General features: G+C 41.7%; 1 protein-coding gene across 4 annotated transcripts in view; it reads right to left on the reverse strand.

Annotated features, from left to right (window-relative positions):
* Positions 1-3,732: 3,732 nt before the first annotated feature.
* Positions 3,733-22,531, reverse strand: part of SEPTIN11 (septin 11) — a 91,788-nt gene continuing 72,989 nt past the window's right edge. The window contains exons 8-11 of one of the 4 annotated variants that reach the window (XM_036853809.1): positions 16,266-16,398; positions 13,686-13,873; positions 7,797-7,864; positions 3,733-5,704 (exon numbers count right to left, since the gene is read on the reverse strand). In XM_036853809.1, coding sequence (XP_036709704.1) covers positions 7,840-7,864; positions 13,686-13,873; positions 16,266-16,398 — 346 coding nt within the window. In that variant the 3' untranslated portion in view covers positions 3,733-5,704; positions 7,797-7,839. Of the gene's footprint in view, positions 5,705-5,853; positions 10,205-13,685; positions 13,874-16,265; positions 16,399-22,531 lie in introns of those variants that run through there. The other 3 variants (XM_036853811.1, XM_036853812.1, XM_036853810.1) reach the window with 3 other exon arrangements.

Here is a 22,531-nt window from a genome sequence, read left to right on the forward strand (position 1 = left end):
AGACTGATATAACTGATTTGTCGGAAATGTTCCTGACGCCATGCCTTTGGCTCTGAAAGAAGCTATAGCATAGCTCCTCACTTGGCCACGCTGATGAGACTCTGAGCCTACATTCCTGCTATTGAGGGAGTTAAGACATTGGCGTCTGCCCCCGAACAAGTATTACTTCTTTTCTCCTATGTTGTTAGAACCAACACGTATTTATGTCCTCTCTATTCTCTTTACATACCTGGATTTTCAGGATTTCTAATTCACTCCTTTGGAGTTCCTGAAACAAGAAAGTAAGTTGTCCCTGAGCATTACTGCCCGAAACAGCACAATGTGATTAAAGCCACTGATGCTCAGCAAGCATAATGGGGAGCCTTGTTATCTTCATCCTTAAGGTAGTTTGTACATTTTCAACTGGAAAGGGAAGATACTGTGCCAGATGTCCTCACAACCATCCTGGGACATAGCAGGTTGAAGATTAGAGAACTGTCCACATAGCCAAGAATTTTTAACAGGGTTCAATTTCTGACTTATCAAATATAAAGGATAAAGCTTTGAGATACGATGTTTTGTCTAACACGTAATTGTTATTTCTGAAGCATCCAAAATTGTTGAAACTAGTCTTTAAACTGTGTTAACAGGAGAATGTCTCCTATGCTCATTTATAATGTTTTGAGCTTTGGCCACTAGATGGTGCTTTTAGAAAAATAGAACATCTTTTTAAGTTTCAGGGAGAAACTGGGCTTACTGTGTGGGAGTGAGCGGTTGAGCACTCACTTGTTGCTAAGCAATGCATCAGCATCATTTGCAGTTACAAGTTCACATCACTTAAGCCATAGGAGGCCTGTGCATGTGGGACTGAGGGAAATTAGCAATATCTGCCGTGGTTTGGGACAGATGGTGGCTAAGTATGTCTCGTACCAAAAAAAAAAAAGTTTTACAAATTAAAAATCCTAATACTTGTTCATTGTTTGGTCCTGCAAGATAACTTCGAAATACGATTGAGAATATTTGAAAATAGCCCACTCCCAAAAGGTTGCTGCTTTCATTTTGAGCTGGATTTGACCAATCATTAGGACAGAAAAGATGAAGTACAGGCTTTGTAGCACAGCTTGCATTAAGGAATTAAAATGAAAGCTTTCCCTCACCATACTGATGAGTTTACAGACCTTCCTTTATTTACAGTGCGGTTACATCCCGATAAACTCATCGTAAGTTGAAAATATCCTTAAGTCGAAAATGCATTTAATGCATCTAACCTACTGAACATCATAGCTTAGCCTAGTCTACCTCAAATGTGCTCAGAACACTTACAGTAACCTACAGTTGGGCAAAATCATTTAACACAAAGTCTGTTCTATAATAAAGTATTGAATATTCTATGGAATTTATTGAATACTGAATTGAAAAACAATGGTTCTAAGTGTTTCAGTTATTTACCCTTGTGATTGCATTGGCTGACTGGGAGCTGCAGCTCAGCTGCCACTGCCCAGCAAAATGAGCATCCAAACTGCATATTGCTAGCCCAGGAAAAGATCCAAATTCAGAAATATGGTTTCTACTCAATGTATATCACTTTCACACCATCATAAAATCAAAAAATTGTAAGTCAAACCATCTAAAGTCAGGGACCATCTGCAGTGGTTTTTATGATGTAAGACCAATGTGTAGCACACAGACATAACTCTCCCTGTGCCATCTCTTGATTATTGAAAAGGTGTCATGAGAGGTAACCAAGAACGTCTTATCAGATAGAGAAATCTGAAGGGAGCACAAAACTCTAGTGTTGAAGTTTCCAGGAGGCTGAACCTCTCCATTTCTCTTGACTCTTGAAGTACAACCTTCATAGCAGATCGGATGCCAAAACTGTTGACCTTATTGTGTTACACAACAGTAGGGCAGTGTAGAAAAGCATAGGCCCATTGAACTGGTTTCTCATTCTCAGGAACAGCTTATTTTGTTAGCAAGAGGACACTCCAGAAAGAAGGGCAACCTTAAGAAAGAAACCACTGAAAAGCAATTGGGGGTGGGGGTGGGTTTTGCTTTTCAGAATACTATCTCTCACAATTTAGCATAGAAAGGGCTTACCTTTTCTGTTTACCCCCAGAATTTGCCGTGTTTGAGGTATGCAGAGAGACAGGCAATTCATAGTGCGTGGCTACATCCACAGTACCTAATGTAGGCCTGGTGCAGTATATAGAATAAAAAAAAGTATTTGGGGGGGGGTGGGAAAGATGGATGGATATAAATAAAGGGCAAGGAGAGCTAGAACTGCAACTCTTCAGCATTCTCAACGCACTGTGCAGAGAAGGCATGGTTAAGCAGAGTTCTTCGTGGAATGTTACTCTGCACCCTCCCCCCCATACACAAGTTTTTTTTTTGACAGGGACCAACCTTGTAATAATAGCCTCTGCCTCCTCTGATCTAGGTGCCATGATTTTGAAAGGAAGTTTCCATAGTGAACTGAAATGCCATTCAACTCACAGCATGCAAATAACTGATTTGAGGCAGATGTGAAGTCTTCATCTGTACCTCCCACGATGTTCCACTAACAACCAAAAGATCTCATTTGTAAACAGCTACCTGTCAGAATAGGAAGGTTGGAAAGCGAGGTGAGCAGATACCAAGGCTTGCAATTAGTCTTTTTAGATTAACACATTCAACCTCTACACCAGCCCTGAGGGTGCCAGTTGTTTGCTAGAGACTGATCTGAAAGCCAGATGGTATCAGTCTCAAGGACTAAATACCATGGTCTTAAGGATTCAAGTACAAGGATCTTCAAAATGAGCCACATTGCCAACACTGTCAGTCTCCAGGGTGGAAAGATGACAGTCATCTGCAAAGCAAAAGGTTTTGCATAGAAATGTCATTTAAATACAGTGAAAATTATGTACTTAGTTTTTCAGATGTCCAGAACTTTTACCCATAAGCTGGGACAATGATAGGCAGAAAAATAACCAAAATAACTAAGAAGGACGTTTAGGTACAGTTGATGGGGAAAAGTATGGTCAAGCCTATTGGGAAGATGACCTAATTTTATCTGACCCAGCTCAGCACATACTAATTCAGATCAGGTCTCTCCTTTATACATGTGCTGTGCCTATCTCAAGTAGACCATCTAGACTACACTTTTCAGCAATAAGGCCGAGTCTGTATCTGAAGTCAAGTAAGGTTTTTTTTTTTTTTTAAAGACTGTATGAAAAATAAAAAGCCTATCACCAATAGAAATAGGTTCAGATGGCTCAGTTCTCCCTGCTTTTCAACAATCTAGCTTGGGATAAGCGAGTAGTTTTTATCATTCGTATCTCTTAGTTGGTCAGCCAAGAGAACCTGAGAACCTACCAGTTTTATCAACACTTGAGAAAAGGAACCACCTTAAGTAAAATGCCAAATCAATGGAGGATAGGTGTCTGTTATCCACTTTCCCTAGATAACTGAACAGAGGCCAACCTGCGTGTAATAGCCAGTTCCCTCGCCCCTCCCATTAAGATGATTACCATTACACTTCCTCCAACCTGAAGACTAAAAGGGGAATAGCAGAAATAGATTACACATTTCTCTACTTAAACAAAAAAATACTGCCTAATTTGCTTTTTAAATATTGCCCAAAAAATGTCTTTACAATCTGATGCAGAATTTACTTTTAAAATATGAGTGATAGGGTAAAGTTGATATTAAAATATTAAAAGGAGTTTAAAAATAAATCCAATTGTTGTACTTAGTAATCACAGTGGTTTCACACAATAGGACGTTTGTGTTTAACTTACAAAACTGACAGTATGTCATGCTGTAGCATCAGTTAAGGAGTTGATACCCACCATCTACCCCCAAACCAGCGGTCACATCATTAGCAGATTTCTATCCTTACAGATTACACTGTAGTATGGAGGGGATGGCTCTTGACTCTTATATTTTAATCATTTAATGGCTCAGATGAACCTGATTTTATTGCATTTAATAATAGTGTCTTTCTAAGTAAAGAAGGCCCCTTGCCAGCAAGCTCCTCCAATTGGTCTAAATAACCTCATCCCAAGAATCAAATGATTCAAGAAGCAGGGACTGTTGCTTCATCATTTCACCTTTCAACAGAAGCATATGTTACCATTCTTAAATACAAGGGAACACTCCTAAGATCTTTACCAAATGCAATTCACGCCACCAATATCCACCTACTATGGGGCTAAAAAATGATGGAAATAAGCAGACTATTGACAAGTAATGAAATGAAAAGGTAACTTAAAATGCGTGTTCATGCCTTAAAATAGAAATGAATTCGAAAATTGTACCTTGACTACAAAAACTGCACCTAAGAGGTGGCTGCTAATAAAATAGCCTGTCACAAACGAGTCAGCATTAGAACTCACAGACTCAACTGGCAGACGTGTGTGTGTTTGCATGTGGGTGTATTTAAAGTGATTTCCAGCAGATTTTTTTTTTTTTTTCAGACAGTAGAGTAAGCCGCCTGATCAGAACCAGCGTTAAGTTAACGTTGTTGTTGTCTGGGACAGGATATGTACTTGTCGGGGGTTTGTTTCCATGGTCCAGGACACAAAAACTCTGGACACAAGGTAAAGAAGAGCTTCGCAATAAATAAAAAGGCAGGGATGGGCCAGAAAGTTATTTTAAGGTACCTTTAAATATAAATTGAGTCCTAGAGACAGAAAAGTCATCTACCTAACACTGGCACATTTTAAACATGATTAAGACTTGTAGGTCAAAATCCCAGTGACAGCACAGGGATTTTGTTGTTGTTGTTGTATCTGAGATGAGGAGAGCATCTTAAACAGAATTCTGTGACTTAAACTTCATTTAAATTTCCCCTTGAGCTTAAAATTGGCATAATTTTGATACCAAAACTAAGTTTGAATAACCAATACATAAAACAGAACTGGCTAAGTAGGAAAAAAATTTTTTTTTCCAAAACAGAATCCCAAACCCCAAAAACTTAAATAAGGGGTGCAGGTAACAGAAAAAGAGTCACATAAAACAACAATGGTTCCTGAATTTAAAGGAAGGATGCCCACTTCTCTCTCTCAAGAGGCAGACGGTCAGCTGAAAAATAAAAACATTGTATCAATAGAACACTCCAAATTAAAAAAATGCAGCCATCTTTGTTCATGCAATATCAAATGTTTAGAAAAAAAATCCCAAACTTCAAAACAACCCGTAAAGCTAACAAAAGGAAGGAAAATTGTTGGCCCGATCTTATGACCTGATTGACGGTTGAGGGTCCTGATAGGTCCTGATAGGAATCAAAAAGTCACTCATGGGACAGAGGTCTGCTGTTAACAAGAGATCAAGTCTGTGGACCCTCAGATTAGGGTCCATGCTGTCTTCAGCCCGTGAGTTCTTGGGTCAGCAGCTTCAAGAACATGACAGCTAAGCAAAAGGATCCCAACACAGGGCTACCTTTGGTTTTGGCCCAAGTTCTCTGTTTCACTCAATTTCCTTTTAAGTAGTAGTATTAGGTATTACTGTTTTTGGTGGTGATAAGTCACTTAAGTAACCACTATGGGCAGTGGTTTGTAAACAGACATTGACAAATACAAACAGCAGTGCAATATTTGACCCAGACTTTAAAAGAATAGGAGGCGATGGTGGAAATGAGGTAACTCTTCCCCAACACGTGTGAACAGACAGCTCCTGCTCTTCTAATGCTCTATGTCCATTAGGAGAGAGTAGGGCTTGTCAACAGGATGGTTACATAAAGAAGAAGCTACAGAAGAGAAAAAAGAAAGGTTCAGATTCAAATTTGATTCTTAAAAGGCTTAAAAAAAAAAAAAAAAAGGAGCTTCTCTACAACAAACTGTGAAAGAACAGCAGTGTGTCAGTAAAGGGATGACTTCCTCAAGCCCAGCTGGGGGGTGACGCCTCGGCTGGGGCAGTGGGGCGCTAGTCAGGGTGGAAGGGGACGGGAGTCAGGGAGAAAGGGTGGCAGAGACAGTAATATGACGTACAGGACATCACGTGGCAAGCATCTTGGAGGAGCTGGTGCTGCCCAGATGGTAGCATTTGAAGTCCAGACAAGGTAGGAAAACACGAGACTCTTTCATCCCTACACTTCTTTTATCCAACATTATAAGCATGTGTACATTTGCATATCAAACAGTGACTAAAAAGAACTCACAAAAGGGCACACAATGTTTGGGTAAAAATATATTTTCCCCCACTTTATGTCTTGGCACTAGTGATATATGCATAGATTACCTGTCCGCCACTCTCCTACCTTAACAGACACCAAATTACCAAGCAAGTTTGCTAAGTGATTACTTTCATACTTGAAAAAATGATATGCTTCACATCAATACAATTATTTTAGTTTTTTAAAAAAGACAAGTGTCTAACATGCAGTTTACATATATGACAATTCTGCATTAACACTGAAAGTAGATTACACACAGTTTTAAAAACACATTGGTTATTTTCAAACAGCAAAATGACAATGATCTACAACTACAGTTTAAGGCATATCAGCATATTTTAAAATTAAGAAATAGACAAAGTTCTAATGCTGTTCACAGCTTAATCTTCAACTTATTTTAAAAATTCCCTTCATACCTACATATAATCTAGACTTTGTACGTCATCATTTCCCCCAAAGAGTCATCACATATGTATCCTGTCAATGGAACCGAGACTTCTGGAAGCTGAGACTTGACAACTTCAGACACTTGCAAATGGGAAAGCAAAGGGATCTGAATGGACAGTTTTGGTAGGACCACACAGAGACAGTATGACATGGGTTGGTAACAGCTGAAAGATCCAATTCAACAGTTTGTATATGAAACACTTATGGATATGTCAAGAAAGTGAGGAAACCGAGTCTTTGAGGTGCACAAGATGTGAAGTGTTACTGCTGGTGAGATCACAAAGCAGAGAAGGAAGGTGAGTAACCTGTGCCCAGCATTTTGTTAAATGTTCCCCTGGTTGAGGTGCCCTTTCTGGACAAAACCTTGACCAATTAATAAAGAGCCTAAGTGGGGAAAACATAGTCTCTAAACTGCCAGTAAATTCTCCTAAGTGCTTTTCCATCACATCCTACCGCACTTACAACCGTTATGGGTATCTAAAGTCCAGAAGAAGCAAAAAGATGGTCATTATGGTTGAAAAAAAAAAAAAAAAAAAAAGGTGATCCCTGCCAGTAGTTAGCACAAGGGAAAGACCATTAAACCAAGGTCACCAAAAATTAAGCGATCATAAAGGGAGCCTAGCATAAAAAAAAAAAATTTTTCCTCTTGCTTTTTCTCTAGTGGAAGGTAGTAGTTTCTCATCCTAACTTTACTTACACAGTCAGAACCAAGGACCCTCTGGGAATTCCCCAGCAGTCCAGTGGTTAGGACTTCGCGCTCTCACTGCCGAGGGCACGGGTTCAATCCCTGGTTAGGGAACTAATATCCCACAAGCCGCGTGGTGCAGTCAAAAAACAAAAAACGCCAAACCCAAACAAAATAAAAAACCTAGAAAAAAAATGAAACACTAAAAACCAAAAAAAAAAAAACCAAGGACCCCTCTGTAATATCCAATGAACCCACAATGCTGTGTAGAACACAGACTGGGGTTAGTAATTTCTTTCTTGCACACTGATATTAAGGAAAAGTCAAATCTCTGTGTTTCTTGGGAAAAAGATATAAATGTGAGCCATTTTAAATATATTTAGGTTTTTTGTTTGTTTTTTAAAAAAACAAAGGATACTCAAACCAATACCTCCCTACCCCCCTCCAGGGAAACAAAAAATCCACCTATCCCATTTGTTTCTCTAATTTTAAAAAGTCAAAAAGGTCTCAAAGGTTTCTTACTGCCGTACTTACATGCAAAGGCGAAAGCACATCCAATTAGATTTGAGGGTATCATTTATTCCGTGCAGAGCCAAGGACTACTGTGAAAAAAGGCACAGATACAGAAAGAAGAGAGGGCAGCAATAACAAACCAAATAGGGCCAGGGAGCAGGGGCAGAAAAAAGTTCAGAAGCAATGCATTTTTTAAAAAAGCTTTTATATGTTTTCTTTGACTTTTTATTCCCTGACTCTCCATATGATTTATTTTTCTGTGAAAAATTTAATGGGAAAAAAAAAATCAATCCAATCAATCAACAATCTTGGAATCAAAAAGTCAGCTGGATGCCTTTCGTGGCTAGGCTCACTTTAAAAAGGCTTTAGTGATGCATGTAAAATGAAAATTTTAAAGTGATGCATTTTTGGAATTTAGAAGTGTATTTCCTGTTACAAGGCACGAAAATGCTCACACAAGCAATGGCTGGAACAAGCATACAACAAAAGTATTCAAGCTTCTGTCTGGTGCACAGCATCTGAGCAAACTCAGCCCATGGTTAGAATCAGCATGCCGCCTAATAGCCAGCTTCAGACTAGAATCATTAAAAAAGCAAAAGCAAAAACAAAAACATTGGTCCAGTAGCTCCTGAGCCTGTCTTTATACCACTATTGCTGCTTCTGGTTTGCAGTTTCTATCCCAGCTTAGTTTCGGCTTCCATGAAACTGATCTCTTACTTTGCCTAATTACGCCTAAATCAGTTCATGGACGACCATTCCTTCTGTCCCATAATAGTGTGGTTGAGGATAAAAAGAAGGGAAAAAAAGTCTTCATTGGAATCAACTAGAGACTTATTAATTAAAAAAAAAAAAAAAAGTGTGTGTAAGTGTGTGTGTATTCTATCCTATTTGATTAATGTATGACTAGTGAAGGCCAAAAGGAAAATGCAGAGGTGAAGTATCAGGTTCATGAGAAATGTTATTCTTTCAAGTAAGAAACAGGAGACTACGGAGTTAGAAAGCTGCGAGTATCTTGTTATTAGAGGGGAAAAAAATCAAGGAAATGAAAGGATAAGCCTCAAAAAGGAAAAGTACAGAAAAGAGATTAGATATGCCCTTTTCCATACAAATTTGGCATGTAGTCTATGTCCTGCCATATGGTTAAGTCCTAACCCTTGTTGATGGGGCACTGGGCCTTAAATGCAAAGAGCAGGTAGAGTTAGTCTTGGTGAAGGAAAAGGTGAGGAAATTCCTTCAAGACAACTGGATTTGAAAGACCAGCCGTTCTATTCCTTCATGCCTTTACTGCAAATATCAAAAAGAGACTATGCAAGGAAACTGGATGTGAAGCTGAATTTCTGCTTTCTTGACTTGTGGGTTTATATTATGTTCCTTCCCATTTCTACCTTAAGTTGACAAGGCCCCCTCAAACTTGTGCTGCAGATGATACAGTTTATAACAGATTTTCTATCTTAAATATTTCTGGAAAATTTCTCCTCATAATTATTGAAAACTGTTATTAGAAGCACTCGATATCCTGGAATCAGTCATTAGGCCCTCCTCTCTCAGCCTACTGAGAGCAGACTTAGGCGTGTTTATGAAAAGACTGGATCTTGTAAGTAGTAAGCAGGTTGTGGAAAGCCCATCATCCTTAGTAAAAGATCCTTCTGCTAAACGAGGTTGTCTGATCCAGCCTTGGAGAGGGCTATCTGTGAGAGCGCCAAGGTTGCCCTGACACAAGGGAAAAGACTCATCATTTTCTTATTACAACCCCACTTGGCCAGGATTTGAGACACAGGGGTTCAGACACATTTTTAAAGCCATAAGAGGAGACAGTCAGTCTGAACAGACCCACAACCCAGCCCAAATAATGTTATTATAGTAATAAAAAAAATCCACGCAAGGGTAAAAGTCAGGTAAAGCTTACCCACCGTTCTGCCTACATACAAAGCTACCTTGGTTCGGGGCAGGTGTGAAGAAGAGACAAAGGGAGTTCAGGGCCTTTCGCGTCATGGAGACGAATAATCAAGAAGAGCAAGTGGTCATGGCTATTCAGGTTTATAGTCAGCTGCTAAGGTGGTGAAAAGTTTTCCTGTCAGACGTACATGTAGCAATTTAGCCTCCTTCCCTTGGTCCAAAGCAACATAAAAGTAACAGAACAGGCATGCTTCCTGCTGCCACTCTGAACAGGCATAAAAGGCAAATCATTTGCTTTCCAGAAACAAAGTCCGGCTGCACATAGCTTTTGCTGTTATCCCCTTGTTCTATCATTTTCCACCACCGAACAACATTCAGCAAAATGAGTTAATAGTTATATGGTGTCTGGGAAAGGGAAAAAAAATAAAAATAAAACAAAATAAAAGGACACAGATGGCAGAGATACAATATTACTGCAAAAGCAGGTGAATGCGGACCATCCTTGGCTTGCCAGGCTTTATGTGAAGCTTGCACTGCAAGTTAAAAAACAAAACAAAAAAGTTAGAAATAATAATAAATTAAAAGAAGGAAAATTAGGAGCGCCAGCACCAGCATTCGGTGATGGTGAATGCTCATGCAATGATTATGGAATTGACAGAAATTAAAACCAAAAATTTGAGTAAGCTATTCTACATGACAAGCAAAAGCAAAATTTTAATATTGAATTAAAGAACACGTGGTTAGTTTCCATTTGCAGGTAATTCAGAATTCATGAGTGACTTCTTGAAACCACTACATGTTCTAGTGAAAGGATTTGCTGTTTGACTTTCTTCTCAAATAACACAAAACCATTCTCTATTACATTTGGGCATCACGTCGGTACTGAATATACAATAAATGTCTTTCAACAAGTAACTTGGGGATTGGAGTATAGTGGATGGAGGACATGCTATTAATCTACTTGGGAGGGAAAAAAAAAAGGACAATCATTATGTGGTTACAGCTAAAGCAATGCCCGGAGGCTTCCCCCTCCTAGGTACAAAGCAACGCCAAGTCCAAGATTTACATGTCTAATTTGAGGCAAGTCCAAAACATGCAACTTCATTCCTTAGGAAGAATCAAAATACTCTTTTAAAAAAGAAAAGATGAGTGGATGATTGTGTAAACTATAGTCATCAGATGCCAGGTACAGTTTTAAAATGATAGATTTTTAAAACTTTCTTTTTGGAATGGTTGCATCTTAACCAGCAAACTGCTGACTGGCAACTGTGCAAAGTTTTCAGAAAAGATGAACACTGAACAACTACTGAACAACTTACCCTCGGGCACCCCCACCACTGAGGTGTAGCCGCAAACAAGGAAAGTGACTTGGTGGCCAGAGATGGCAGGAGGCGGGGGTCCAGCTAATGGCAGTGCCAGGGTTAGTTCTACCTTGTCTGTAATCTTAGGAAATGTTACATGCTCTCATGCCACTAACAGGTCAAGGAGAAGTACAAAGCCTTACCTACGTTAAAGAGGGAGCGTGTCATTAGAATAGAAAAAACGGAATTTAAAACTATTAGAAAAACGAAGTGAAGCTCTGAGGTGGAAGCGTGGCAGGTGAATAAATACGCATCTCTTTTTAAATTCTCTCCCTGGAGCAGCTCCTAAGCGGCAAGCATGGTGACTCCAGTCTCTCCTCCAGCTACACGAGGAGGAAAGAGCCTCCCATTTATTTTCCAAGTACTGTTCTGGTTACCCTGATTACTGTCTGTCTGTGGTCCACTCTAACCAAAACTCTCCACTGGCAGCAAGGGAAGTGATTTTTTTTTTTTTTTTTTTTTTTTTAACTTTGACACTTCAGGCCTCCAACTGGCAACTGCTTTCACTGTTCAAATGGGAAAGTGTGGAAAAGCTTAAGAACCTAGAAGTTACCGAAAAGTACGCGCCCTTGTCAGGCACAAAATCTGGTGACCATTGCTCACCAAATTAAGTCTAATTCCATTAATAATAAATGAGAATGTATAAATAAGGCTAAAATAGAATTCGCACACACTTCACATAAACTTGAAAAGCATTATACACTGCTAAGGCCCAAGGCTGGGAAGAAAATAACCTAAAACGTTCTATAGGACAAGAAAAACCTCCTTGCACGGAGAAGTCTGTGATTAGATACTTTTTAAAATGGAGGCACAGTACTGGTCAGCTCTCGGAATTTGTATTGCTTAAAGGCACATCCAGTATACATGAAATATCCTTGGAACATTGCTGGTCTTCTATAAACATTTTAAGTTCTAAAACATGTACCTTTACGCACTTTAGTGCTTCAGGGTAAGAAAAACTCGACTTTGGGTTTCCTAAACCGTGAGTCAGCAGCTTTTTCCTGTTTCATTCATGCCTATAGATGTGTACACACACACACACACACACACACACACACCACCTATTTTTATCCTGGGTTAGTTTGGATCAACAAGGGAATGATGCCAAATGGCTTTCGTTTTGTCTTCCCTGGAAGAGTCACTCATCTCTGAATCTGCATGGGGAACGTCACCATTAGTGACCGATGCTCTCCAAACATGTGTAGCTACAAAGTGCTTTCTTGAAGTGGATTATAATCTAGGCAGTTGTTACTCTCAGAATTAATCCAGCATAACTAAATTTTCGGCCCCTGGAGTCCTTTGACCACGTGGGTCTGTACCAACCCCATTCAAATCACAGCTCACCTACACCAACTACTTTCTATTGCTTAGAAAATCTGCTTGCTCCCCTGCTCTCTTCATACATTTCCTGCTGGCTCAGAGCTTGGAAAGTCAAGGTCTGCAAAGTAGAATTTCAAACTTTCTCTGTACGTCACTGTAGTAGTGCATTTTGGTTTCTACCACAGGAAACGTAACAAGATTCCTCGGGGACAAGTCTGCACATTCACTCAGATTCAGTGAACACCACTACCGAGCTCACTCCCCCAGGATAGGACTCGATTACTGTGCAGGCTCAATCCTATCTGCCATATATGTCTAAGAATGTAATTCTTTGCCTACTCCAGTACCAACATTTTTATTGTTTACTTACTTAGTTGTCAGCCTTTGCCCTAGAACCTTAGCATCTAAGGATGAAGAGCAGGAATCCTGAAACACGCCCTCAGAGGACCACACCTTAAACAGACAACGCAGGGTGGCATCCATGGGCTCACCACCCAGCTACCACTAAGGTTTTCTTCAAAGGCATCTTATTGACCACTGTGCTTACTGTCAAACCAATAGTAATTGCCATAAAGTGCCACCCCCTAGTCTTTCAGGTGATTTGCTGTAAAGCTTCAAATCACAGCAGAATTTCAAGGAAGGCCCAAATCTCCTACTGGATTCAGGCCACTGCTATTGGAGTATCATAGGAAGTGACAACTCAAAAGCAGAATCTGACCCTTTGGCACCTTAAATCAAGGCCATATTTAAAAAAAATTTTGTGCGGGTACAGGTGTGTCTTGAGAATTGGTGGAGGTGTCTTAACGGGCATTTTGATCCCATTTTCACAATAAAACGATTCATCATCTTGTGGAATTTAGAGGGAAAACTAGTGGCCACTAGTAGTTCTTCCAAATCTTTCATTTTTGAGAACAAGACTTTCAATGACTGGCTTCTTAAGCCTTACAACAGAGAATAGAAAAATAATTCTAACAATCATAGTTTTAGGATGCTCTTTATCAAGAGCCGTGAGGATTGTCTCCAGAGAGTAGTGAAGAGAAATGCACTGTCTTCTCAAGAGTCCTAGTGTTGCTGCAGAAGATGCTACTGGAGACGACAGGTTACTCCAGTCCTGATGGCTGGATCGTGTGGTCAAGTTTTATAACTTAGTGTCTGTGTACCCTTTAGAAATACTTTAAAAACCTTTGTCGTCTCCCCTGCACTGTAGAGAAAATTCTTGCTTTTATCTTTCTGGTAATAGACCAGTTTCCAGTCTGTAAATGGGAAAAGTAGAGACATGCAAGAGGAATAAATTGTTAGAGGGCCCCGCTGCGTGGGGGTGACACCCGCTTACTTTTTCTTATCCTTGTCTTTCTTGGTTTGCTGGGCCCCAGACTGCTGGGCCTGGGACTGTAGCAACTGAGCTGCCGCCTTCTTCTTCTGGAAATTGTTCACCTCCTCCTCCAGTTCCTTCTTCTTGTCTTCCACTTTCTTCTTCTCTTCTTGGTGTGTCCGCTTTAGGAGGTCGAACTTCTCGTGGAGCTGGAGAGAAGAGGAGGAAGACAAGCTTGGTGGAGGGAATGGGACGCTTACTGGCGTAAGGCTACCTGGATCTGTTCAGAAGCAGAACGTACGTGTGCCGCTGCCCGTGCTTTAGTTACACGAGTGAGGTACCGTATGGGGCTGAGCCAGGCCAAGGTGGTGAAAAGCATCCCTTGGGGCCCTACACACTGTTGAAACTTGGATCGCTTAGCACTAAGGGGAATCTCTGTGCACTTTTTCTGATAATAAAATACGTGTTCATTGTAAAAAGCATAAAGAAGAAAATAAAAATTATCCATGGTCCTAATAAGAAACTCACCCTAGTGGTAAGAAAAGTTCTTTACTTCTGGTCCTTTTTTGAAAAGTATAATCTATATTTATTTAGAGACTTACACAGTGACTACAGATATATGTATCCATACTATTCAAATAAGAAGAGTATGTGGAGAAATTTCTGGCCCTTGACAAACTGAATTTAGAAAATTATCACAATGCAGGAACAAAAACTGGAAGGGGGCTTCCCTGGTGGCACAGTGGTTAAGAATCCACCTGCCAATGCAGGGGACACGGGTTCGAGCCCTGGTCCGGGAAGATCCCACATGCGGCGGAGCAACTAAGCCCGTGCGCCACAACTACTGAGCCTGCGCTCTAGAGCCCGTGCTCTGCAACAAGAGAAGCCAACGCAATGAGAAGCCTGTGCACTGCAAGGAAGAGTAGCCCCCGCTCGCTGCAACTAGAGAAAGCCCGCACACAGCAACAAAGACCCAACACAGCCATAAATAAATAAATAAATAAATAAATAAATTTACATTAAAAAAAAAAACTGGGAAGGAGGGGAAAACCCTTACTATTTAGATAATTCTAGAATTTTTACCTAGCATTCAACTTGATACTTAAAGCCAACAGCAAATAAGGCTCAACTTTCCTTTCTCTGCAACAAAACTAGGGTGAGTACTTACCTATTTAACCTCTAAGTTTCTTATTATCTACCATCAAAGGCAAACCTATTTCTTGCTCTCTCTCGTTGGGGTGACTGTTACAGCAGAAATCCACGGGGCCTGATTCCAATTGATGTTTGCTCAGATAAACTCTTATAAATTTTAATGTGCCTCAGTTTATCTTTTTTTTTTTTTTTTTTTTAATTTTTGGCCACGCTGCACAGCATGTGGGATCTTAGTTCCATGACCAGGGATCGAACCTGTGCCCCCTGAAGTGGAAGCATGGATTCTTAACCACTGGACCACCAGGGAAGTCCCTCAGTTTATCTTTTAACAGGGTAAAATGAGTAATATTCATTGAGCTATATCAGCTAAAGAATTAATTGGGTCATTTTAAAATCTGAAGAGAATTGACTTTTTAATTCTGAACTCTGCTAAAACTGTAACTTACTATAATGAAAATATTACTTAAAATGAGATCAAATTACTACTCATTATAATGCGAAATAATCTGTACATCTGAAAATATTGTTATTTCATTTTATAATATTCTATGCACACGTTTAGCCATGTATTTAGGGTATTACATATAAGAAACAAATATAAGTAAAAAGGATGCATTTAATCAAGTGACCTTAAAAGTTTCCACACTTCATTCATCTAATGGCAACTAAATTAAGTTCTTGGTTTAATTTAAATAATGGGTGCATTATAATGAAATATACATTCATCTGTGCAGTTTTAGGCAGATTTTGTGTGCTTAAAATATTTTAAAGTGATAATTTGTGTGTCTGTGTGCTTAATTATTAGAAACAACTTTGTTCCATATCAAAAGTGATACACCAAAAACTATACTTTGTGTTTCAAGAAACTTCTCAAAATAAAACTCAAATAATCAATAAACACTTCTTTAGAAATAAAAAAGGAGTCCATGGGAACCTCTAGGATGCAGCTACCCTGGCCTGGGCGCGGGGAACTAGAGTCAGCGGGACACTGGAGCCAGGGGTGTGCGTCCCAGAGGGAAGCCAGAGCACAGACACGGCGGACGGAGCCCGTCCCCCATCAGACAGGGGCGAAGGGCCCTCCACTGTTTAGCTCACTGAGTTGACTGGTAGACTGAGACAATAATGGTCCCAGAATTGCAAATCTTACATTTCATCACTTGTAAATTGATGAAATATGGAGTTACAAGGAACGTGGGATCAGGTCTGGAAACCTAAGTTCTAGCTTTAGTCTTGGCTTTGCTACTAACTAGGTATGTGACTGCATAAATAACTTAAGCTTTACGACACTCAGTGTTACCATCTGTGAAATGGGGATAAGACTGGCTGCCCTACTCTTCGTACCAGGTTAGTAGGCCCCTCGTGTGACAGAATATATGTAGCAAGTGCTTAGAGCAGCACGAAGGCCTGTCTCGTCTGTGTCTCCCCCGGACGCAAGGACAGATGGCTTACCTCTTTCTCTGCCTCTTTAAGTTCAGCTTCTTTCTCCTTCACTCTCATGACAAACATCTGTCTCATTTCTTCTTCTTTCTTCTGAAGTTCTCCCAGAAATTCATTCCTTTTTGCTTCGTATGTCTCCTGAAGACTATTCAAAAGCCACAAACCAAGGACAGTGTCATGAAGTTGCATGATAAGAAATTTCAGTCCAGACAATTCCTACCTAGCCACTTCCTCAAAATAAATAAGGCTGCCAACTCACCAGGTTCAAGGACACACAAAATGGCACCATCTTCTTTTTAGTTATGTGGCGATCAGAAAGACAAGCACGTCAGGAACCAGAGATGAGGCAGTAAGTACAGTGTAGCACTAATGGGATGTCTCCTACTGGCCAAGCTGTATGCTACATACATTCACACAGGGGAAGCCTGGGCTGGCCAGTATCTCCCAGTTCAGTACCACGTAGATACTGAAGACGTGATTTAGAATTTTAGAAGATGGAGGGGGTGTAGGGAGAGAAATGCAGCGGCACTGGAGCCAGACGGATCCACCAGGGTTGGTTTTGGGTTCACAGCAATTTACTGACTGATCTTGGGAAGGGCACGGCCTCTCAGCCTCAATGTTCTCTGAATACAATGCCTTCCGGGGCCCATGATTTTGGGAGGTAAATGTGGGCAGAGTGAGTAAAGCATTTGAGATAACATAGGTGCTTAATAAGTGTTACCCCCGCACTCGTCTTCCTCCAGCCCCCAACTTAGAAAACAGACTCAGTGAACCATCTAAAGAGACAACAGTGTATCTAAAGATATTACAGAAAATTGCTGCTCTTCAAGTGGTATTACCAATTGTAAATAGAGCAGGGAGGAGTTTGATTCTTATTTTAAAACTTATCCTCCCCCTGACTGTCTACAGAACTTGGGGCCCAATATTTTAAAGCAAAGGCCATCACTCAGTTTTACCTCCAAGTCAGAACAGATACATTTACAAAAAAATCACCTTTGGTAACACAACGTAGGAAAAAAACAGACACCCACACCCACACTCATACAAACAGAGATACATTTGCCGGTAATTGCTATCTCTATCTCTCCCTTGCAGTTTCCCTAGAACAAGGGTTGTGACAGTTACACAAGTCTGCAGCAGGATTATCCACTTTTACCCAGGGACCAAATGCATCCAAAGTGCTGATTCCAAAATGAAGAGCGCCTGTGGATGACCCCAGGCTCCATGCAGAGCCACCCCAGCATTCACACTTGTCCATGTAGAAGGAGAAAAAGAACATTCAGGTGGTGGAGGGGCGTGTGCATGTGGATATACGTTTATAAAGACCAACATACTTACAAAATGCATTAATTAGGATTGTTTATACGTCTATAATCAATGCTCTTATTGGTTGCTGAACAATCAGTTCTCCTGCCCTCAAGAGTGTCAACACTGCCTGGGTAATGGACAATCACGAGTTGGGAGTTTCTGGAGGTATATTTGGCTTTCACATTATCTTAGGAGACAAGAGCAAGTTTGGCCGACATTAGTGTTGGCTAATATTAATAGCAATATTTGGACTTGAACTTTAAGCTATATAGCCACAGACATAGAGAAATGCATGGATAACGAAACTATAAAATAATTCATGAGTTTGATTTTGCTTGTTAACTTCTAATAAACTCTTTATCACTATCATTTGTGTCAGAATGGCCAAAGGCAGAGGATGACTTGTCCCTGCTATGAAATTTTGGGGGAACCCAGTTTTTGTTGATTTTAAGATAATGAATCCATCTTCCTCTTCTTTCTTAACAAGCAGTGGAACACCTAGTATAGAAACACTACCAAGAAACATGACCCAAAGTGTGTTCCAGAGATCACTAGTTTCAAGAAATCTTCAAAAGTGGGGTTCCCAAGTCAAAAGAACAAAAGGAAAATGCAATGTGTGACCTCCCTTTAGGAGAGCCACAGCGCACGGTGACTCCCAAGCCCTGCAGCACGTCAGGGTCGCCCGGGCATGTTTTACTGGACTTTTCTGAGCACAGTTTCCTAACTCCACACTTGGAGATGCTGACTCAGGATGTCAGGAGAAGGCAAAAGTAATCTGTATTTTTAAAATGCTTCCAGGTGACTTGATGTAACTAGTCTGCCAACCACTGCTTGTCTTAAGTGCTCTGAAAAGTCCTTCAATTAAAAAAAAAAAAAAAAAAACCTGTTTAAGTCGATTCACTTAGAGCCAAATTTGTTTAATTGTGGAAACTTTTGTTAAGTGACCCACAGAGAGAAGGTCCTTTGGGTAATGCTACTGGAATTCTGAGACCTCGCAGCATGACTCGACCTGATCCAGTCCCAACCACAACCTAGCTTAGGCTCCAGTTTCTGGAGATCCATTTTCAAACTATGGGTCATGACCCAATCAAGGGTTTTAACCAGTATGTTAAAAAGTTTAGAGAACAGGATAGAAGAAACCAGAATGCAGTGCAAACTCTAAGAGCAGGTATCACTTCATGATATGTGTATACTGGATCACGATGTAGAACACATTGGATAGTGAAGGTTGCAGCCCAAAGCTGGAAAGCGCATGTTCTAGAGAAAGGATAAGGAGCGATATTGCCACCAGCCAGATGGCCTCAACACATGCTGCTTATTAGATGGCTGTATCCGGGGACAGGAACCAGCTGTGCAACTCTGACACTGGAAATCGTAAGCAACGTATGAGAAAGAAATCATAAACCCCCCACTCCAAGGAGTCACCTGCAGTAGGTTTCTTAGCAATGCAGTCACAGATCCTACTCCCTGGGCACCTGCGGAAATCCACATGTGAATGAGAGACACCAGACACCCTCCCCTATGCTTCCAGCCAGTGAAAACCAGTCCAGAAGGAACTGGATCTATAGTATCCTCTCAGATACCTAAAGTGATGATACCTTTTGCAATTTCTAGCTCTTCCAACTTAATTTTTAATTGTAGTTATTAACACCCTTTTCCAAGTGAGAAGTGAACAATTTTTTCATGAGGGTTTGGGCTCGTTTGAAACTGAGGCTTTTATCTTCTTATTTTCTTTTAACAGCTTTTGGGAGAGGCAGGCTTTGCTCATGGAGGTCAAGGGAAGGGAGAACGGGCACTGGCACTCCAGTTCATCCTGCACTCCGGTAATTCACGTAGCACAGTTCTCTCCCTGTTACGTCTCCTGGACCGCCCAGCGGGGGGCAGGCCAGAGCACCGCACGCCGCCGGGGTTTACGGAGGAACTTACACACGCGAGTGTGTTATCCTTACAACAACGCAGTGACGTAGCTATTATTATCACCTCCCATTTTACACATGGAGAAACTCGGACACAGAGGGGCTTAGTAACCTGTGCAGGTCACACAGTGAAGAAGTGACAGAGCCGGGATTTTCAGCCGGGCCACCTAGCTCAGGTGGGAGAAGTGAGGCCTCCATGCTCCTAAAAATGAATGGTCTCATGGGCCCGAAAACTCTGTGATTTCTTGAGACAGGGGCAGTAAAGGAGCACTTTTCTGTGACCTGACAGGTAGAGTCAAGGAGAAGGTGGTGTTTTGAGGTGAGGATGGAGTGTTAGGAAGAGGGCGGTGGCATCTCAGGAGACAAGCAGCAGGGACAAGACCCATCCCTGCCCCCATCTTCCCCCAGTGCCAGCCAGAAAGGGGCAAGGGTCTGGGGGACCTGGGTCCAGGGAAGGCATGGGTGCTCTGGCGGGGGTGAGGCATGAGCTCTGAGGCTGCAGGGCAGCAGGTGGGAAAGATGCACACAAGAAAAAGCATGTTGACGCCTGGACATACACACGTGTAGTGACAGAGAGAAAGGTTCTACCGCAAGACAAGAGAGACACAACTCTGAACACAGACAGGATGAAGGAAAGCACCAGGGACAGATTCAGCTTTTGTGCCCGGGACGTACTTCCAAGGCTTAAATGCGGCCTGTTCCTGTGCTCGCCCAGCTTCTGGTTTGGTTTCACACGGTGTCATATATTCAGGGGAGCTCCCACTTACGGGCCTCGGCTTTAGAGGCCACTCTCTGCTTTATAAACACATGGTATAAACACAAGTGGCACCCAGAGGGCAAGTGGTGGACACAGGGTGCCCAGAGGGGAGGACGGACTTCACTGTACACCCGTGAAGGGATCCTCTACTTTGAGGATATAAAAGCCTTGAGTCCTTCACTGATATTCCTCCAAGCTCACCCTAAATTCACAAGGAAAAGAAAGTCTTCTGTGAGCATCCAGGCGTGATGACTTTGAAGGTGTAATTCTGGGAAATCCCTTAAATTAACTGTGGCTTTTGCTTTTCCTTAACTGTGTCATCATTCACGCAGGTCCCCTCCTGCACCCTCAGTGTCAGGCTCACAGGAAGTGCTGGGGAGGCTGGAAACTCCTCCAAGGGAGAGGCTGGGCCCTTTGTAAAGCAGTGGTTTCCAAGGAGAGGAAAACCAAGTTTATTTCACCTTGCTATCTGCCAAGACATGTGATTCAAAGCCAACTTTTATGTTCCAAATGATCCTGCCTGCACCAAGAGGGCCACCTGAGGTTGAGTGAGTGGGTTTCTAAGAGGAGAAACTATTTCCAGGGTTCCCAGGAACTGAGATGATAGAAGGTGTTTATTTTTAGAAGGTCTACTTCTCTCTGTTTCTTATTTTCTTATACAGGGAAAAGAGTAAAGGCCTTGGTTTTATATATATACATATATATATATATATAATATATTTATATATAAAATATTTACATATACAAAATATATTTTATATAAAATATATTTCCCTCCTTTTCATCCTCAAAAAGGAACCCTCAGGCCAGTAGAAAAGGAACCAAATGGGGAGGGGGATACGTGTGAATAAAGCACGTTCTCTACAAGTCAGGCCTCAGTGACATCTACCACGGGTCCTGAAGCCCGTGGGGACGGGGAGGCCAGAGCAGTGAGCTGGATCCAGTTCTGCCAGGCCTTGCAGAACCTGCTGGACCCACCCAGCAACCCTCCTCCTGGCAGGCAGCTACCTTGGCCTTGCAGGAGAAATTGTAACTCAAACGCAGAGACAGAGGCAGCAGCAGGAAATCCTCACCAGCCCTGGTTCCTGGGAACCCAAGCAGCCCCAGTTGGTCGAGATGGTGGAAGGTTAGTGAAGGGGCCTGCATCACAGACTCCGAATTCCAGAGCTGAACAAAACACAGCTGTGCTGAATGGTTCTTAACATTTGGGGAGGTAAATTACCTCTAACAGACTTAAGAAACAGTCACATGCATTCCAACTTCTGCAGGCAGCTCAGGGCTCCAAGAGATGATCTAGTCCAGGGGCTGGCAAATTACAGCCCGAGGGCAAAATCTGGCCCTGCCTGTTTTTGTAAATACGTTTTTACTGGAACACAGCCACTCCTGTTCTTCTACGTTAGGGTCTCTGGCTGCTTTCACACTACAAGGGTGGAGCTGAAAAACTGGGACAGAGACTACATGGTCCACAGAGCCAGAGCATTTCCTCTGTGACACATTCTGGAAAAAGCCCTCCTACTAGATCTGACTGCCCCCTGATCTAGCCCAGTTCCTCATTTTACAGATGAAGAACCTGAGGCCCAGACAGGTTAAGGAGTTGGGTAGTAGCAGGGTCAAGACTTGAACCCACACTGCTGCCCCTTCACCCTTCAACGCCGCCTGGGTTTGAATGAGGGCGGAGGGCACACGGGTTCCATTTTTACTGTGGTTCCTTTTGTTTCATCTCTATGCATGGGTGAAAAAAAAAAAAAACCTCTATGAAAAAATAAAGATAGTCTCTGCCACACAAAAACCATTTTCCTCAGGCTTAATAACCAGAGAGTAGGCTTGATTGTGTAGGGGCTATTTTTTGGTCAATGCATTTCAAGGTTCAATCCCCTAAACTTGTGTACACAAAAGGGCATCCTCTACCCTGCCTCAGAAAGCACATTTCATGTGAATGAAGAGGGCCAATTTTACAAGCCCCTAGAGCAGGACTAAATGATGCAAACTTAGCTAGAAGCTAACTTTTTGGTTAGAAGCCCTCTGTCTGGGGTCTCCATTTGTTCTCGCCAAATACATTCCACGGGAGCACTGTACTGGGAGACCAGTCCAGACTTCACCAAACTAAAGAGATTCCAAGAAAATAACCTCCCTGCCACCGCAATGGCAGCTCAGATCCAGCGGAGGGAGTCCACTGGCACTGCACACAGGCTGCCTGAGGCACCGCGGCCGGCCAGCTCCTAGACATTTGAGTGGGAGTCGAGGCCAGCCACAAGAGAGGAGGAAAACAGTCTTCTCCAAGGAACCGCGGCCCCCGA

The sequence above is a fragment of the Balaenoptera musculus genome, chromosome 5 (genome assembly GCF_009873245.2).
Source record: "Balaenoptera musculus isolate JJ_BM4_2016_0621 chromosome 5, mBalMus1.pri.v3, whole genome shotgun sequence".
NCBI lineage: Eukaryota > Metazoa > Chordata > Mammalia > Artiodactyla > Balaenopteridae > Balaenoptera > Balaenoptera musculus.